The sequence below is a fragment of the Vicia villosa genome, linkage group LG5 (genome assembly GCF_029867415.1).
Source record: "Vicia villosa cultivar HV-30 ecotype Madison, WI linkage group LG5, Vvil1.0, whole genome shotgun sequence".
Taxonomy (NCBI): Eukaryota; Viridiplantae; Streptophyta; class Magnoliopsida; order Fabales; family Fabaceae; genus Vicia; species Vicia villosa.
Genome location: NC_081184.1, coordinates 165543402 through 165562028, shown reverse-complemented (window position 1 = coordinate 165562028; position 18627 = coordinate 165543402). Strand labels below are relative to the sequence as shown.

General features: G+C 32.3%; 3 protein-coding genes across 3 annotated transcripts; all 3 read left to right on the top strand.

The window, feature by feature from the left end:
- The first annotated feature begins 3797 nt into the window (after positions 1–3797).
- Positions 3798–4946, top strand: LOC131605947 (F-box/kelch-repeat protein At3g23880-like). Its single transcript, XM_058878234.1, has one exon. It carries the CDS (start codon positions 3798–3800, stop codon positions 4944–4946), a length of 1149 nt encoding a protein of 382 aa, XP_058734217.1.
- A 6451-nt stretch (positions 4947–11397) lies between these two features.
- Positions 11398–14822, top strand: LOC131603712 (uncharacterized). Its single transcript, XM_058876129.1, has 7 exons — positions 11398–11523; positions 11769–11835; positions 11929–11984; positions 12085–12174; positions 12262–12401; positions 13900–13954; positions 14421–14822. Exons 2-7 carry the CDS (start codon positions 11769–11771, stop codon positions 14646–14648), a joined length of 636 nt encoding a protein of 211 aa, XP_058732112.1. The 5' UTR covers positions 11398–11523; the 3' UTR covers positions 14649–14822.
- A 1073-nt stretch (positions 14823–15895) lies between these two features.
- LOC131608099 (uncharacterized) lies at positions 15896–16933 on the top strand. The gene is made up of 3 exons (XM_058880033.1): positions 15896–15911; positions 16223–16293; positions 16523–16933. The coding sequence occupies exons 2-3, from the start codon at positions 16227–16229 to the stop codon at positions 16768–16770; spliced, it is 315 nt and encodes a 104-aa protein (XP_058736016.1). The 5' UTR covers positions 15896–15911; positions 16223–16226; the 3' UTR covers positions 16771–16933.
- The last annotated feature ends 1694 nt before the right edge of the window (positions 16934–18627 follow it).

Here is an 18627-nt window from a genome sequence, read left to right as displayed (position 1 = left end):
TCCTAATTGCTTGCTCAAACACTTTCATTTTCAAACAACGTATTTTCAAAACTTCTCATCTATTTTCAAAACTTTCATCTGGTATTTGAAGGGCATTATTCCCGGTGAAACTCTTCAGAGACCTATGTGACCTATTGTCCATCTTCACTTCTTCTATTTTCAAATCAATAAAGCATATAAAAAGTGAGCTAAGCAATTAAGAGCCCATGGATAACCATGGATACAAAGGGTGCTTAAAACCTTCCCTTTGTATAAAATGTTGGATAAAATAAAAGTCGGTGGCGACTCTTGCAAAAATATAAAAAATAAAAAAAAAAAGAGTGAAGTAGTCAGTTCGCCTTAAAAAACCGAGTTTACAAAAAGCAATTTCAAAAACAATTTGGAAATTTAAATAATTCGGTCAACTCATTAAATGACGTGGCATTGCCTTTTATTGACCACATCAACTTTTCCATCTGCCAGATACACAAAAATGAGGAGGGACAAAAAAAATTCAGAAAAGTGACATTAAGGGATTATAAAGCTGAATTTTTTAAATGGGTACTAAAAGGTTAATAAAATGAAAAAGGGAGGGGGGGGACTAAAACTGCATTTAAAAAATATAAAATATTTAAATAAAATTATTCTTTATTTAAATTGTAAATATTATTTTGTCATGATTTGTTCGTGAAAACTAGTACATATCGTACACTTCCTCATGATTTGTTTACGAAACAACGTGGTAGATGCAATATCTATATAATAGTGTTGCACGAGCACGACACTGACATATAAAAATCAATAATTATTTTATAAAATAAAATTAATTGATTGTAACCACCAATGTTAGTGTCACGTTGTTGTAAGTTACTAGATACACTTTATGTCCGATGTGTTTGTGCTACATAGTGCAACGAAACTTCTTCTATTCACTTGAGATGAAAATTTAAATCGTTCAAGTTTTTTTCATATTTCGGAGATTATTTCTTGTTTCATGAAGAAAGGGATCAAGCTCGTGGGAATCAAAGTATTGATTCCTACAAAGGAATTTTCCCAACAACATTATCACGACCTGAAAGAGAGACCTTTCTTCAATGGATTGTGTGACTTCCTAAGCTCTGACCCTGTTGTTGCAATTGTTAGAAATAATTCAACCCATATCCCTACAAATCAACCAAACAAGCATGTGTTTATATTTCTAATATGTGTTTTCTTTCCAAAAATTGATGTGATAGGTATGGGAAGGAGAGGGAATTATTTCCTACGATCGTAAACTAATAGGAGCCACATATCCATAGAAATCAGAGCTTGGAACCATTATGCGTGATCTGGTTGTTGTTGTTGGAAGGTAAATACTACTCCCTCCATATTATATTAAAAACTTAACTCCTATTTTATGAATAAACATGTTAGGTAGAAGCAGAACCAAATAAGACATGCTAGTTTTTTATATCTTGATATTTGATCATCAAATAATGTTTATATTGCCGAAATACAATCCACAGAAGCGATGGTCCAGAGACTTCAAAGGATGGGATTAAGTTGTGGTTTAAGCCATGTGAATTGGTTAGTTTCACAAGCAACTCGCAGAAGTGGATTTATGGTAACAATTGAATTGATTGTGGATTTGTGGGAAGAGATGTGGGAGTTTGAGCTTGTTGGCACACCATACAGTTTTGGACAAATGACTTGATATCTTGGCGCATCTTTGGAAAAAAATTGAGATGCAAAGCAAGTTGTTGTATCTGTATTTCCATAATGATATCCAACTAGGGAAGATTGAAATTTCTTTAATATGTAGTGAATTAAGCATTTGAGGCAGGACTAACAAAATAATTATTCAAATAAAACCAATCTTCTCTAACACAATAGTTTGGGTCCAAAATGTAAGTTTAGAGTGCGCCTAAGAGGGGGTGATTTATGTACTTTAAAATTTTGGTTTTATGGATATGAGTTGTTGTTATTATTTTGGTTTGGTGCAAGAGTTAGAAAGTAATAAGGTACAGAAAAATTAAAGAACACATCGATGTATCCTGGTTCCCGTCACAATCCGAGAGTACTCCAATTCCTTTACCACATGTAAGAGATTTCACTATTGTCAGAACCTTATACAAGACTAACACAATCAACAAGAACAATCCTCATGTGATCAACCAAGATGAAATGGGAACAAACCTCTCAAACCCAACTCTCTTGCTTCTAACAATCCTGGACAGGAAGGAACAAACCAAACAAGTAGAACAAGAAAATAATCATTTCCTTTCTACTCTCTTGTTTCCAGCAATCCTGAACAATAAGGAATTATAACCAAATCTGTAAATTATTAGAGTAAATAAAGTTGGTGAATATATATAAATAACTAGAATTGATCTTCTCTTCCAAACAAACAATTTATAATGATATAATAGTGCTCAAGTGTTTTATGAATGATGGAGAACTTTTTTTGAATTGAATATGAAACAATGTGCAGGAAAATATCAATGAAAGTTCAAGTATTAAAACACTGTTGTATCATAATAATGAGATTAGAATCTATTTGTAAAGCACTATGAAGATCCATTAAAAATAGGTTTAGAAAAACTTGAGTTTGAGAAACTTTTTTGGATCAAAATCATAGATTAATTTTTTTTATAGAAATACTAACTAAGAGGTTTTAACACCAGGCTTAGCTTGATAGTCGGTCCTTGGTTTTATGCAGGACTAACTAAGAACCTAGGAGAATTTAACATTGGGCTTATGATTGATTATGTTCCAGCAAAGCAACCTCATTCTCAATGGAAGTCAATTGTAACATGACTCTTCAAGGTTAAAGGCTCTTCAGAATTATTATAATAATATTATCTATAATGCCAAATTAGTTGTTGTGAGCATAAGCGGTGGAGGGAGGTACCAACCTCTACGTAATGGCACTAGATATCATGAATAAAGCATGCAGATCTACAATTCATGATAAAGTGTAGAAGGTTTCTAACTCACTATTATGGTCCCAATTTGATCATTTAAATTGAAGAAAGACAGAGCAAAGTTCTATGCGATGGAGGAGGCTTCAACCCCAACATAACAGTACTAGATATCATGAATAAAGCAGACATATTTTCTATTCATGCAGGAGGAAGGAACGATTATGACTTAGTGTCATGATTTCAAATTGGCCACTTAAAGGGAAGGAAAGTATAGGTGTCACGATTCATCTCAATCCTTTATGGTGTGATTAATTAATACTCGCAAAACGTCGAATATCTTTAAAATGTTAGGACTGTCGAATTGCATAATATGTTAGTTACGATTGACTATGTTTTAACAAAGTTATAAGAGTTGGAGAAAGACTCCAACCCCAATACTACGGCACTAGATATCATAAATAATGTAGACGAATTTGAATCATGCAGAAAGAAGAGTTGAAGATTTACACAATAATAAATAATAAAACTTCTTTTTGAATTAAGAAAAATTAAAAGACATTGAATGTAATTTTGTTTTTTATCCATATTACTAAATTAAGGATATAAATTAGGGGTGAAATTGAGGTAGTCATAGTTTTGGAGTTGAAACCATTATGTATTGACTTAATCCTACCATGTCTTGAGTTAGTGATTTACTATTAATTTAATTGATTTTCTCTTGCTTTTTAATTAATATATCAATTTATAAATAATTGTTTTTAATAAAAAACTAAATATTTGATTCAATAACTTAAATTGATTTGATTGGGTTTAAAGAAAAAACACATCAGTTTAATTTACAATCAATTTGGCATTTTATTCCTAATGTGAAGCCAAGTCCATCTGCGATAACCAAAACACACCGCTCTCTTGAGAATGAACCTCGACCAACATGAAAACGACGTCGTTTTCTCTCAACCTCTTCCTCCCAACGGCGATGAATTGTGTCCCCCTCTACCGGAAGAACTCATCGTCGAGATCCTCCTGAGACTTCCGGTAAGATCCCTCCTTCAATTCAAATGCATTTGCAAATTTTGGAAAACCTTAATTTCAGATCCTAAAGTTGTAAAGCGTCATCTTCAATTTTCAAGCTCAAGTTTAATCCACCAACGATTGTTCTTTTCTCAGTTGAGTGAACCCCAAGAAATCGTATCTTATCCTTTAAAGCCATTATTCGGAAATTTATTACCTCCGGTTACCTCCAACTGGGTGATGAAGAACCCATATTATATTATAGGTTCGTGCAATGGGTTGTTGTGTTTGTATAATCGATATCAACATTGTGTCAAATTGCGCAACCCTTCTATCATGTTCAAATCGGATAAATCTCCAAGAGCTGTTTCTCTTGATTGGATGAACATTCAATATGGCTTTGGATATGATCGAGTTAATGATAAGTATAAAGTCCTACTTGGCCTGCGAAATAAGAATGATCCAAATCTAACTTTGACCAAAGTTTATACCTTTGGTGATGATTCATGGAAAACCATTCAGAATTTCGACCTTACACCCACTAGGCAGTTTAGTTTGTTAGGGAAATTTGTGAGTGGCACTCTTAATTGGATTGCTAAAAAAAGAGGTGTAAGTTCTAATCAAAGTGCGATACTGATACTTTCCTTTGATCTGGAGAAAGACACTTATAAGGAATTGTTGTTGCCTCAAGATGATGGTGAGAAAGTGTATGGACACACTCTCTATGTTTTGAATAATTGTCTTGGTGTGTGTTATGAGACTAACAAAACTCATTGGGTTGTGTGGTTGATGAAAGAGTATGGAGTTGTTGAGTCATGGACTAGATTCATGATCATCCCTCTTGATAAGTCCAACAAGCAACCTGCCATTGTTATTCCGTTGTTTTTGTTAGAAAATGGTGTTGTTCTTCTAGTGAACAAATATACTTCCCAATTTGTCCTATATAACTTAAATAGTGGTGAGTTGGACTATTCATTGGATTATTCATCAAAAGGTATCAGCAATTTTAGGCACAATCTCCATATTTGCTGCGAGAGTCTTGTGTCCATCTGATGGTAAATCACATTTGTGAAACCTTTCAAGTTTTACTTACATGACTTTTAGTTAAAATAGATTTAGTTTTGCTTTTCATATCTTCTTTTTTCTGGGTTATACAAAGGGCAACATAGAAATATGTGGTGATGTGAGATTGCTAGTAATATAACCACTGATGCCAATGAATTTGCAAGGGCCACAACATCCATCAATGTGAACACTACAAATATAGGATGATGAAGTAATCTCGGGAATCCGCGATCGTTTGTGCCTCCCGAGACTGTGTAAGCCGCTGCAAAGACTATTGTTGCGACAAGGACAGCTACTGCAGAACATGACTGAGCTGTCTCTTTAATCCATTCACGAGCATCCTTCAAAAGCTGTCCATGCTTTTCCTCAGAGAGATCCCTTGCAGTTTGGTTGTTGTTGTTCTTGTGAATGATGTAATGATAAGGAAGTTGTTTCTCGATTCGCTACATTAGCAGTCCACAACTCACATTTTCATTGAATGTCAAATTTCTTCCAAAGTCTGGTCAGATATGTTAGTTGGCTGGGAGTTACCTATAATTTTATTATTGTCAATTTTAATGCTTTTCCTGTAGTAATGCTGGGAAAAAAAGGTCAAGAGCTTGGTCTTAGCACTATTTGGTTCGCCTGCTTGTGGATCATTTGGAAAGCTAGAAACGCAAAGATTTTTCAAAACAAAGACATATCTTGTTCAGCGATCGTAGAAAAAACTAAACTCCTCTCTTGGAATTGGCTGAGAGTAAAGTCAAGAGGATTCGTTTATTCCATTTCTCAGTGGTTAACGTCACCGATCTTATGTCTTGAAGCTGTCAAATGATGTTTCAGGACTGTTGCAGCGGCTGAATTCTGCAAGCTGCTGTGTCGATATAGCTGTTGCAGCTGCTGTGACTTCTGGAGAGAACTGGGCAGCATTTCATCAGAAGGCTTTCGTTTTGCTCGACCATCTCGGTTGTTTTTCTGATATATAATCAGGGTGGGGTGTCGTCGCCATTATCAGGCTATGTCAGCTCTGCTGTGCTTCCAATACTTATTTGGCGCAGTACTGTTTGTCCAATGTGTTCGAGTTCACTATCTGTGGTCGACTTCCCTTTCTGTTAGCAGACTGTTATATTGATTCGCCACCTGTGGTCGACTTTGCTGCTGCAATTTTCCAAAGCCGAGATTGGTAAAATTTGACGCGTTCCTTTGATGCATTGCCTTTGGAGTGCATAGTGCAGTCTGTTACTTTTGTACAGGGGCCAAATTAGAAGTTATTTCTTGTCTTGTTTTGCTGTTTTGGGTGCTAGCCTTTGACATCTTGATGTTCCTGATATTTGTAGTCTAGGGGCTGTTTGTTTTGTTTGTAGTGTGAAGTTGAGGGTGGCTGTTTTGAACATTTCACGTGATAAGTTTAATACTCTCATTTCAACCTGCAACATACTGATCTCTCTGTTTCAATTCTATTAAACAAAATGTTGTAGTTTTGTTTCTTACACCCAGTATCAATTCATATTGTCTGTCAAATTATTAAACATTTAATCTTATACTACTAATGATTATGTCTAAGATTGCTTAAAAAAGGAAAAATTGTTGGAAAAAAAAGTGAAATTATATTGTATGTCATTAATGGAAGAATGTAAATAACCTGGCTGTGTTTCTGTTCCTCATACTTCCTTCTATATGATTGAGTTTTCGGAAAAATAAATTAGGGATATTGAACCCATGACCTATTAATTACAAGGGGGCACCACCCACCACTAGGCTACTTACTTTTGTTGTTCTATTCTTACTTTAAGTACTTATATTATAATAAACTAGTTATATTTATCTACTTTTATCAAATATTATCAGTTACTTTTGTTGTTCTATTTTACTTTTGTCAAATATTAACGTTAATATATTTATCTAATTAAATATTTATTTTAATTAAATTATAAAATATATCAGTTAAAATATAATAGTTATATTATAGTTATTAGTTAACATTGTTATTAATTAATACTATTATAATTAATATTTATTTTACTGTTAAAATTAATTAAATTCTAAAATGTAAATTAATTTAGTTTTAATTTAAATTTGTTTAATTTAGTTTTAATTACATAAACTAATTTAATTTAGTCATGTTTTATAGGCTATGTTTTATAAACTAATTTAAAAAATACTGAACCAAATTAATTTAGTCATATTTTATAAGCTATGTTTTAAAATATACTGTTAATCATGTTTCATAGGCTATGTTTTAAAAAAATAATGTACCTTTTAAACTAATGTAATAAACTAGTTTAAACTAATTTATTAACGTTATTTTCAATTAATAATTTAAATAATTAAATTTATTTAAATAATTAAATTTATTTAAATGTTAACATTTTTAAATATCAATGATATTTAATAATTTTTAAATATTTATGTTACAATATTTTAAATATTAACGGTAAATATGCAATTCATGTAATATATTAATGTTAATATATTAGTTAATAAAACATTATTAGTTAATAATAATAATAATAATAATAATAATAATAATAAAACATATAATAAAAAATCATAACCTAAATAAATATATTAACACTAATATACTGGTTAATAAAACATTATCATTGATTAACAATAATATTAAAACATATATCAAAATATAAGAACCTAAATAAATATTTAATAAACATATTTTCAGAAATTACTATAGTATAATTACTTAAAGTAAGAATAGAACAACAAAAGTAAAGTAGCCTAATGGTTGGTGGTGTCCCCTTGTAATTACTAGGTCATGGGTTCAATACCCAAGGGAGACAAAATTTTGGCTTTAATATTTGACATTTTAACAAACAAATAATTAAATAATAATAAAACATGCCACATGGAATTGTAGGGGGCGAATCCAAATTTTTTTTTTTACAGGGGCGTTTTTCAAACCTCGCCCATATGGCAGGGGGCAAAATAGCTATTATCCCAATAAATTATTATGTCAGAAAACGGCAGTCCTGAACTCTAGTACAAGCCACTCATAAGGGGCTGAGTATAATAATGTAAGTGCTATCATACATGCCATTCAGATGGGAATTGTATTGTTTTATTTTCTGTTTTCTTCAGCCTGGTAAAGACAATCTTTGACAGTTTATTTGTTTGATGTTACCAAGGAGTTTTTAGGTACACAATCTCTAATCTCCAATCTCACTATGATCATCTTGAACCCTAAACTGACTCGAGCGTTCAAGTGCTAACCATGCAGGAATCGCCCTTCTTTGGTCGACCGTTCTAGATATTAGTAACGACGGTTCAAGATCAACGTTCCAATTCAAGAGGCATCAAGATTGCAACCTTTGATCCAAGGTGTCACATCGTTGAATCGCTTAGGAGGCTTCGCTCCACCTCATTTTTCATAATCTTCTCTATTTTTGGTTCCGCCACAAAATAAATAGTATTAGGAAAAAAGACCAGTTTGTATTTTTGACTATTTAAAGTGAATTTTATTTCATTGAATTGATGTCTTCTAGACATAAGTGACTTTGTACCGATATGAGTTATCAATTTTTGTGTTATTTATATTTAGTCTTTATTATTTCTATCACATATACTAATTGTCATATATATTGTTCCAACATTGTGTGTGACATCTTAATATCAGTAGAACATGATTTCAACTACTATAAATACCTCAACAATAAAGTTAAGAAATATTATTTGTATAAAGGGAAAAAATGATTGTTGATACAAATATTTTTAAATTAATGATTAGGTTACAAATATTTTCAAATAAGTTACAAATATTTTATAAATTTGAATAAGTTACAAATATTTTATATTTTTTAAACGGAGAAAAGTTTACTGTTAACTTATTTTATAAACGGAAATAAATTATAAATATTTTATAAAAGTGAAAATACTATTGTTGATACACTTATATTAATAAAGGGAAATAAGTTACTAATATTTTAATAAATTAGAAAAAAATATTGTTGATACAATTATATTTATAAGCTGGAATAAGTTTTAAGTATTTTTATAACTGGGAAAAAAGCTATTGTTGATACAATTGATTTTATAAAAGACAATAAATTACAAATATTTTTATAAACGGAAAAAAGTAAAAGTCTAATGTCGATACAGTTGATTTTATAAACCGGAGTAAATTACAAATATTTGTATAAACGGGAATAATCAACTATTGATACAATTGATTTAATAAACGGGAATAGGTTACATATATTTTTATAAACGAAAATAAGTCTATTGTTGATACAAATATTTTTATAAACGGGAATAAGCTACAAATATCTTTATAAACAAAAATAGTCTATTGTTGATACAATTTTTTTTATAAACGAAAAAAGACTATTGTTGATACAATTATTTTTATAAACGAAAATAAATTGCAAATAACTTTATAAACGGGAAAAGTCTACTATTAATACAATTATATTTATAAACGTGAATAAGTTAAAAATATTTTTATAAATGCGAAAAAGTATATTGGTGATACCATTATTTTTATAAACGGAAACAAGTTACAAATATTTTAATAAACAAGAAAAATCTACTAATTATTTTTATAAAATTATTTTATCCAGCGTTGGATCAAATAAGTGTTTTTATAAACGGGTTCTAAGTATTTTTATAAATATAAAAAATAAGTATAAGTATAAGGTTGTTATATTACTTTAATCAATGCATAAAGGTTGCTACATATTTTTTTTGTTTATATTTGTGATTATGTCAATGTTTATGATCCCTAAAACAAATTTAAAAACTGACAAATGACATATTGCGACGTGTAATTATTGTTTTAGTTAAAGAGCTAAAATTTGGATGTATTATTAGCTCTTACATCGTTAACTATTATTTAACATACTACATGTTTAATTTTTATTCCGATAGTCATCCAATTAATATGTGTATTGTTTAAATATATACGGAATAACTTTATAAGATAGATCTTATCCACGTAATATTAAATCCAAACGGCCTCGTGCGATAGCACGGGTATCCCGCTAGTAAGATAGAAAACCACATGTACAAAGCTTCTCACCCTTATGTGAGTTAGCTCTCAATTCCTTAACTTATCTTAAAATCACTGACAATACTTAATCATTAGAGATTGTCACGTATTATACTTTTTAGCGCACACACATACACATCAACAAGTGTCAATAATTTGCCCCAACACTTTTGCATTTTATGACTATCGCGATCATTGTCAAAATAGCTTTCTTATTAAATTTGTCACGACATTACTATAATCCCTAACAGGAGTGCTATTCTTACACTCCCTTTTTCTTACACAGTATGCACACCGTATTTGGCAATAAAGAAAAGTATTGACTGCACAAAAATCAAAGTAGCATAAATTAATAAAAAAAATTAAATAGTATATTTTGTATATACTTATTTGTTTAAACTAATGTAAAGATATCTTTTTCCAATCCCTAATAGACCAACATGTACTGTAATTCAATTTATATGCATGTTTGTTTATTTGCCTTCCGCGCTGAAATATGATTATAGTATTATTTAACTTCCACATACTTTAAAGTATGTTTATAGTTTCAAAGAGGTCTTGCATCGATTAATTATCAAATTAATTTTAATATTTTGGTCCAATTTTAAAATATATATTTGTCAACTAATTAAAATAAAAAGAGAAAAAAAATAGTTAAATAGAGGGTGTGTGTTTAAAATTAAGAAATGTGTGTATACTTAGGTTCTATTTGGCAAATCATATTTTGAACTTATAGCTTATTAGTTCGTATGACAATAAAAAACTTGTTTAGTAAGAGTCTTTTCATCACGGACTTATAAGTTTATAGGTTAACTTATAGCTTATTTTACTAATTTATAATTTACTCCCTCTGATCTCATTTATAAGAAAAAATTATCTTTTTAGATACGTTGAATAAATAATATATCTGGACAACATACTATCTAGATACATTATTTATTCAATGTATTTAAAATTAGAATATTTTCTTATAAATGGGACCGGATGTAGTATTTTTCAGACGCTATAACTTATAGCTTATCATTTTTTTCTTCGATTAATATTCTTATAAATTTTAATTATTTTAAATATGATTTAATTATTAATTAATAAATGTCTTTTTATGTCATTCTACATTTATCAGCTAGTTAAACTGCTAATTTTATCAAACACTTTAATTAACTTATTAATTATCAGTCATCAGTTAAAATCTATCAGACACAAGCCATCAGTCATCACTCATCAGCCATAAGCTATCAGCCATCAGCTATAAGCTACCTTATCATTCAACCACTAATTTTACCAAACAGAGCCTTAATGTATTAAAAATTAAAATAATTGTCATTTTATTTTTATGTGAAATTTGAAAAAATATTCTTCGAGCACTCATTTACATAAATTGAATTATTTAATTCAGAAATTTACTTTAAACTATTTTTAATTTTCTATTGATAAAAACCGTGCGTTACATCTTAGTATATATCGCGTATAAATTCCGTCACAACTCACAACAAATACATATATATCTCGTTTAAATCATAAACCTGGACTGTAAACATCCTTCATCGCTTAGTCCACAGCACCAGTTTGTTTGATTTCCCCGCCGTCGTAAGTTCTCTCCTTCAGTTCATCTTTTTCTCGCTACTTCTGTTTCTTTCTTTATGCTTATTTTACGAACCCTCATGTTTTTATCGAATTCGTCGTTTCAAACCCTAGAATTGAGTCTTTACACGCCGTGATTCTTCATATTACATCAATTTTCGCTGTTAATCTTCAACAGAGTCCCAAATCCCAATCATCATCTTTTAGGGTTTCTGATTTTTAATTGATATTTGTTCATGCTTTTATGTCAGATGGTAGCTAAACCACTTATCGCCGAGCTCGTTGCTCTTACAGAGAAGAAGATGGACATGACACTAGGTGTGGTTTTTGTTATATAACATTCATAACCTTTTTATATAACATCCTTTATGTTGTCTTAGATATATTTAATAATGTTGTTGTTGTTCACAGATGATATAATCAAAATGTCTAAAAACCCTAAAGTTACAAAGCAAATTAGGGTTTCGGTAAGTGTTTCCTATTTGAAGATTGTTTTGCTTATTTGTGTATTCATGTTAGTTAATAGTTATTATTTTGCTTGATTTATTCATATTCATGTCTATGCAGAACAAGAGCAAAAAGTTTACAAACACTTTTGCACAAGATAAATCTTTGAAGGCGCGGCGTTATATGGAGTCGAGATCTTCTCTTAGACAAGTATGTGTATGAAGCACAGTCAGGTTATATATTATGTTTGTATTTGTATATATTGTCAATGTTAACGTGTTTATTTGCGGTGATCAGGGAGTTCTTGCAAAAAGAAGGTCGAGTTTTCAAGGAAATCAATTTCCCCTTGCAACTGAGGTAGCACGTAAAGTTGTTGCTGCTCCTCTGCACTATGGATTTGCTAACTGTAATAAGATGGCTAACTGGAATAAACCAAGGTATTATGTTTTTCTTTGATTGCTATGTGCACAACTGTTATGCATCAGAACATGTGAGGAAGTTTGGGCTGAATATGTTAACTTTGAGTGTTGTGGTTGAGATCTATGGCTAATTAAATTTGTAAATCGATGCATCATTGCAGGTAATCTATGGTCCATTTGTGATATTGATGGCATCATAAATGTCACTCCCGTTTATAAGATTTATTTCTCTGCTAAAGGAGTTGGTCTGATATTATGAATGAATTGAGAGCCAGTCACATGTTTATGGAATTCTGAAATGCTTGCATAATATCATAGTAATATGGATGTACTTTGGATTGATATTTGATGTACTTTGGAATATGGGTGCTCATCCTACATAAGTGGACTTATGTTTGTTTGAACAGACCAGTGATGTGAAGGGATATTACTAGTTAGAAGAAACCTGTTGTGCCAGAAGCCAGTCACTAGGAATGATAACTTAAGATCGTTCTTCCTAATGTATCTGATTCTCGTCATGAGGGGGACTGTTACCACAAGATCATTTCAGGGCGATTATAACTCTGACCTGCAGGGGCCCAAGACAGTATCATCTGTCAGACGTTGAAAAATGTAGTAGTAGAACATGGAGGGGGCACAATAGTTTTATTCTATATTATCAAGTGAAAGTTCAAGACTTTGGGGGGACATGACACTATTGTGTCCCTAGCTCTGCTCTTTGTCCATTAGACAAGCGCACAAGGCAGGACAATATTGTTATTCCTATTTAGTGGTTGATCTGTATTGAGAAACAACTTTGCAATCACTACTAGAAACAAATATGTTCATTACGTGATAAGAAGATAAAGTCTAGAGTCAGTGTTGTGGATTTATCTGTGGGGAAAATTTCTGATTGTAAATCAAGCATTTAAAGTGGTCTTTTTTCTGTGTCTGGTAAGCATTGTGATGGGAAGAAGATGCTCTTTAAACATTTGTTTCTACGCAAGCACTTTTTAGAACTAAACTGGGGTGTATATAGTGTTTGTTGGTGGGGAATGGCACCCTAGTTGCCAAGCCAAATATTTGTTGCCACATTTAAGCAAATATGATTTTTATGAAGTTATATTGGAAGCCTTATGGTCTTTTCAATTGGTCTACTTGGATTACAACTTCCATGGTAGTAAAACTAATATGGCCTCCAGTGAGCTTCGTACAAGTTGTTGGGTACTGCTATCACAGACTCTTGATCATGCTGCAGGCGGGAGATTTCTTGGGTTGGGAAATTTAAAAGATGTTCCCCAAGTTGATCTTCAAATTTGTTGTTAGATTATTTCTGCTTTCTTTTTAGATGGTATATATAGAATAAGCGCATCAGCATTTTAGCAAGTGATATGTTAGTGAGCAGTGTTTATACTTTTCTACTACGAACTATCCTTAGTACTGAGCATGTCAGATGCTAGTAAATGCTCTTGAGGAATATCTGGAATATTTATCATGTTTCTGCTTTTCAATTATTCGATTTTCTTTCTGGCTGCAGGTTCCAGGTTCCTGTGAATCAGAGAAGAGCTGCTAATGGAGGTTTTGCTGCTAAGGTGAGGCAATTTTCTTTTCAGGTTCTGTGTCTGTGTTCTAGCTCTGTATGTTGCATTTTGTTAATAAATTTTTAAAAGTTGAATATGTTTTTAATTCCTATAAAAACACGATATTTCAATTTTAGTTTCTACTTTCTATAAAAATCCTTAAAAATTATTCATTTTAGTCTCAACCTTACAAAAACTAGGAAAGGCGTTTTGAAGGGTAAGTAAAGCGATAATTCACTCTTATGGTGATTAGGTTGAACTTAATATCATCACACACTAGAAAAGACATAGTTGTGGAGCTAAATAAGGTGTCTTCTTTTTATCTTTTAACACGGTTCCTTAACATTCCTATTCATGAGATTAAGATTTATTCTGTCTGTTATGGATTAACAGAGCTCATTAAGGAAGGGCTTCATTGATGTGCAAAGCTTATTCATTTTTATTTTTTTGAATTTGTATTTGTATTTGTATGTCACAGCCACTACCTCAATATCATCAGCAGCAGCAACAACATCAACATCATTATCAGCCGCAGGATGTCAATATAAAAAAGCCTAATAATCAAAGGCCTCATACATTGGATTCACTGTTTGCAAATATGAAGGAGCAAAGAATGAAAGCTTTCTCAAGGCAGAACAATGCTGTGCAGCACAATGGAGCTGGTAACGGGAGGCCTCAATGGGGAAGAGGCCGATATGGCAACTGACAAGATGACGTCTTTCATGGTGTCAGTCACTTTTAGTATAGTAGTATGCTTTGCCGGCTAGATTTCTATTCCTAGCAGGCTAGCTGTATCATTTGAACTCAGTATTACTTTGTATTCATTTGGCTATCATTGTACAGTTCACTTTTTCTTGTGTGGCATTTGCTTTAACTCTGATTTATGTTTGCGGTCTAGCTTATATGCTGCAATATGGAATTCCTACAGTTAGCAATTTTGAATATGAAGAATTTTTACAGATATAGTCCACTTTCCCTCCCCAATTTCTAATATACACCACACTCTGGAAGATTATAAGAGAGGTTATTAAAAAAATCTTGAGGTTAATAATTTGAGTAGAAGTATGTTTTTTGATAGAATATTATGACAAAAGTTGATTCATGTAACTGCCTCTGAGGATAAGATTGTGTTGTTGTTGTAGTTCTTTAATGCAATATGGGTCTACATTAACTATTTTTGAACGAGGCTTCAATGTCATTTGTACCTTTTTTTTTTATATTTTAATAGGAGGGGCCAATAGTTTAAAACATGCTTTTGTTTTTAATTTTTATTTATATATAATATTTATTTATTATTTATTTTATCAAATATTTTAATAGTTGACGCCAATTGTATATGTGAAGTGAAGGCATATGTCAAACTTATATAAAATAGAGGTGTATTTTGAGTTATTTTTGCCCACTTTTTTTCCCTCATTTTATTATTTATATTATTCCAACAAAGGGTGTTGTTGGTGATGTTTTTTTAAGAGGAACAAATCTTTTTTCATGATCGATTTTGGAGTCTATTGAAATTTCGAACGGTTTGAGATACGCTTAAAATATTGGTTAAGAGAACACCTAAATGAAGCGGAAAGAAAGTTAAAACAAGAAAATTTCTTTGCCAACCTCCCTACCTTCTAGTCCACCCCTGGTGAAAACCTCATACTACCCCTGACTTCGGAAATGCATTTCCGACAATGCAAGAAAAAGGTGTTTTCGGAGATGCATCTCCGAAAACGCATTTTTTCTTGAAAAAATTGTCTTATTTCGGAAGTTCATTTCCGAAAACAGTATTTCGGAAGTTCATTTCCGAAATTCTGCGCGTTATGCAGATTTATCAAAACACTCCCCCTCCCCCATTCATTTACCCTAACTCAAATCAAAAACAAGCAAAGGCGAAAATTTGTGCAAACACACTTCCAAGGCTGCATCAAGGCTCCAATCACATTGCTATACAACATTTAAAAGCCCACAAATCACTCAATTTGTAAGTTTTAAATTTGTTAGATTCATTATTCAAATGCATGTTATTTAGGGTTTCAATTGCATAAATGATATATGGACTGGTTGTTAGTAGTATTTAGGTTGTTTAGAAGCTTTTTGAATTTGTTTTATGTTTGATTTTGGGGTCTGCCATGGAAGTTGCAGAAAACTCCATCGCAGGGATGTTTCGGAAGTTCATTTCCGAAAACACCTCCATCCCAGTTTTCGGAAATGAACTTCCGAATTGTATCAGAAGTTCAAATTTTTTAGTTTTTTATTTTGTCTCGCATATTAATCGATTTCAATTGTTTACAGGAACATGTCAGACAACCAACCAGCACGCATCAGACAGGGTAGGGAGACCCAGACTGCGTCGGCTAGAGAGGGTAGGGAGTGTCCGTTTTAATTTGCAAGTACTTTATTTTTAACGTCTTTGTTTATTGTGCCTGTTTCTTTGAAGTTTGTGTGCATGCGTTCTGACTTCTTTGACGGCGTGTCGCTGGTTTCCAACGTCTTTGTTCTTTAATGACTTGTCTGTTTCCCAAGCGTTTTTGTCCCCTTTCTTCTTTTATAAAAGGAGGTCTCATGGACCTTTCTTTCTTCATTTTTATGCAGGAATGGGTGGCGCTAAGGGAAGAAAGGGTTCTTCAACCTCGTGCTCTCGCGGAGTGAAGGAGGTGAAGGAGAAGAAGAAGGTTTTGACTGGTTCTGCTTCTCGTCCCCTGGGGGTCCATGGCTCGGACGTGCAGGCTCAGTCTTCAGGCGTGAGAGTCATGATCAACGCTGATGGTTCTGAGACTGAGTGCGATGAGGATTGGTATAATTATCTTCATTCGGAGGAGTTCGCTCGTCGGGCAGAATAACGTGTTTTTGTTTTGTTTGATGTGTATTTTGTAACGCTCGTCGGGCAGAATAACGTGTTTTTGTTTTGTTTGACGTGTTTTGTTTTGTTTTGTTTTGATTTCGGATTGTATCTTTCGCACAGTGTTTTTGGATTGGATTTATCATCTTAGTATTTTCAGTTTATCTGTTGCTTATTTTTATTTGGCGTTTGCGCTTAATTAAAATGCGAGACAGTTTAAGAAAAAACATAAAAAAAAAAAAACACAGTTTCTCCATAATTCGGAAGTTCATTTCCGAATTCACCCCCATGAGGTGTTTTCGGAAGTTCATCTCCGAAGACACCCCCCATGAGGTGTTTTCGGAGATGCACTTCCGAATTGTGGAAATTTTTTTAAAAAAAAAGCGCTTCGGAAGTTCATTTCCGAAGCAGGGGTATTTTGGGATTTTCGCTGGGGGTGACCCCATAGGGGGGTGGCTAAAGAAATTTTCTAAAACAATAGATATTTATTTCATACATATCCTAATGATGATATCAAATATTATTGGCAACCAATTAAAAATGATAAAGTGGAGATGTAATTGTTTTGATTGTTGTAGTGTATTATTTCATTTAAATTAGCTTATGATTTTAGTATATTATTGGTGTCGTTGCTTTGCTTTGTTGCATACCTTGTTTAAATGAACATGTTAGAAATGATATGTGAGCAGGGCACACAGAAAATCTAAAATTTTCTGCAGTCACACCAATTTCTTTTTAAGGTTATTACATTATAATTAGCTAGCCAAGTCCTTTTTGATAAATCTAAGATGTGACATTTGAGATTAGGCATGTCAGTAGAAAAGATTTAGTTGAACTTGCTAAACAAGGTTTAATAGAGAGTGAGAAATTTAATAAACTAGAATTTTGTGATAATTGCATATTAGGCAAACAATACAGGATGAAGTTTGAGAGTGGTGTAAATAATTCTATTAGACCTTTTGAATATGCTCACTCAGATATATGGGGTCCGACAATGGTCTAAAGTTTGTTTCATAGCAGTTTAATGAGTTTTGTAGGAAACATGGTATCAAGAGACATATAAACGTTGGAACACCTCAACAAAATGGTTTAGTAGAAAACACATGAATAGAATCATTTTGGACAGAGTACGGTGTATGTTGCTGGGAGCTGGGTTACCAAAGAGTTTCTGGGGTGAAGCTGTTGCTACAACATCTTACTTGATCAGCAGATGTCCACCCACAAGAATGAACTTCAAGACAACTATAGAAATTTGGAGTGGAAAACTAGTAGACTACTCAAATTTGAAGATTTTCAGCGCCTTGACGTTTTCTCATATGAAACAAGGAAAACTTGATGCTAGGGTTGTGAAGTGTGTCTTTATTGGTTATCACAAAAGGGGTAAAAAGTTATAAACTGTGGAAGATGAATCTCAGAGGATTAAAATTTATCATAAGTAGCGATTTTACTTTTGATGAGACCCGTATGAGGATGAAGAGCAAAGAACTGAATGTTTAAGAATTAAAAACTATGGTGGAAAAGGCTCTGTTTGAGGTGGAGGTTCCTACTAGTGATACTAGATACGAGAAGGTAGTAGAAATCCATGTTGCCAGCATAATTGAAGGGCAATATACAATGTATCATAGTTATCAATTGTTCGCGATAGAGTTAGGAGAGAGATTGTATTACCTCAAAGGTACGTTATGCTGATCTTATTTGTTATGCTTTGAATGTGGCTGAAGAGTTGCAAGACTCATAACCAAAGACCTTCAAGGAAGCAGTGAGAATCAAAGATAGTAAAAAATGATTGATGGCAGTAAATAATGGGATGAATTCACTAATGAAAATTGTACTTGGGAGCTTATGAGACTACCTAAGA

Excerpts from the sequence above, each read along its gene's own strand:
- LOC131603712 (XM_058876129.1), top strand. The coding sequence starts at position 11,769 with ATGGTAGCTAAACCACTTATCGCCGAGCTCGTTGCTCTTACAGAGAAG. Across the intron at positions 12,175-12,261 it reads CGAGATCTTCTCTTAGACAA|GGAGTTCTTGCAAAAAGAAG; the intron begins GTATGTGTATGA and ends TGCGGTGATCAG. Across the intron at positions 13,955-14,420 it reads ATGGAGGTTTTGCTGCTAAG|CCACTACCTCAATATCATCA; the intron begins GTGAGGCAATTT and ends TGTATGTCACAG.
- LOC131608099 (XM_058880033.1), top strand. The coding sequence starts at position 16,227 with ATGTCAGACAACCAACCAGCACGCATCAGACAGGGTAGGGAGACCCAG. Across the intron at positions 16,294-16,522 it reads GACTGCGTCGGCTAGAGAGG|GAATGGGTGGCGCTAAGGGA; the intron begins GTAGGGAGTGTC and ends ATTTTTATGCAG.
- LOC131605947 (XM_058878234.1), top strand. The coding sequence starts at position 3,798 with ATGAACCTCGACCAACATGAAAACGACGTCGTTTTCTCTCAACCTCTT.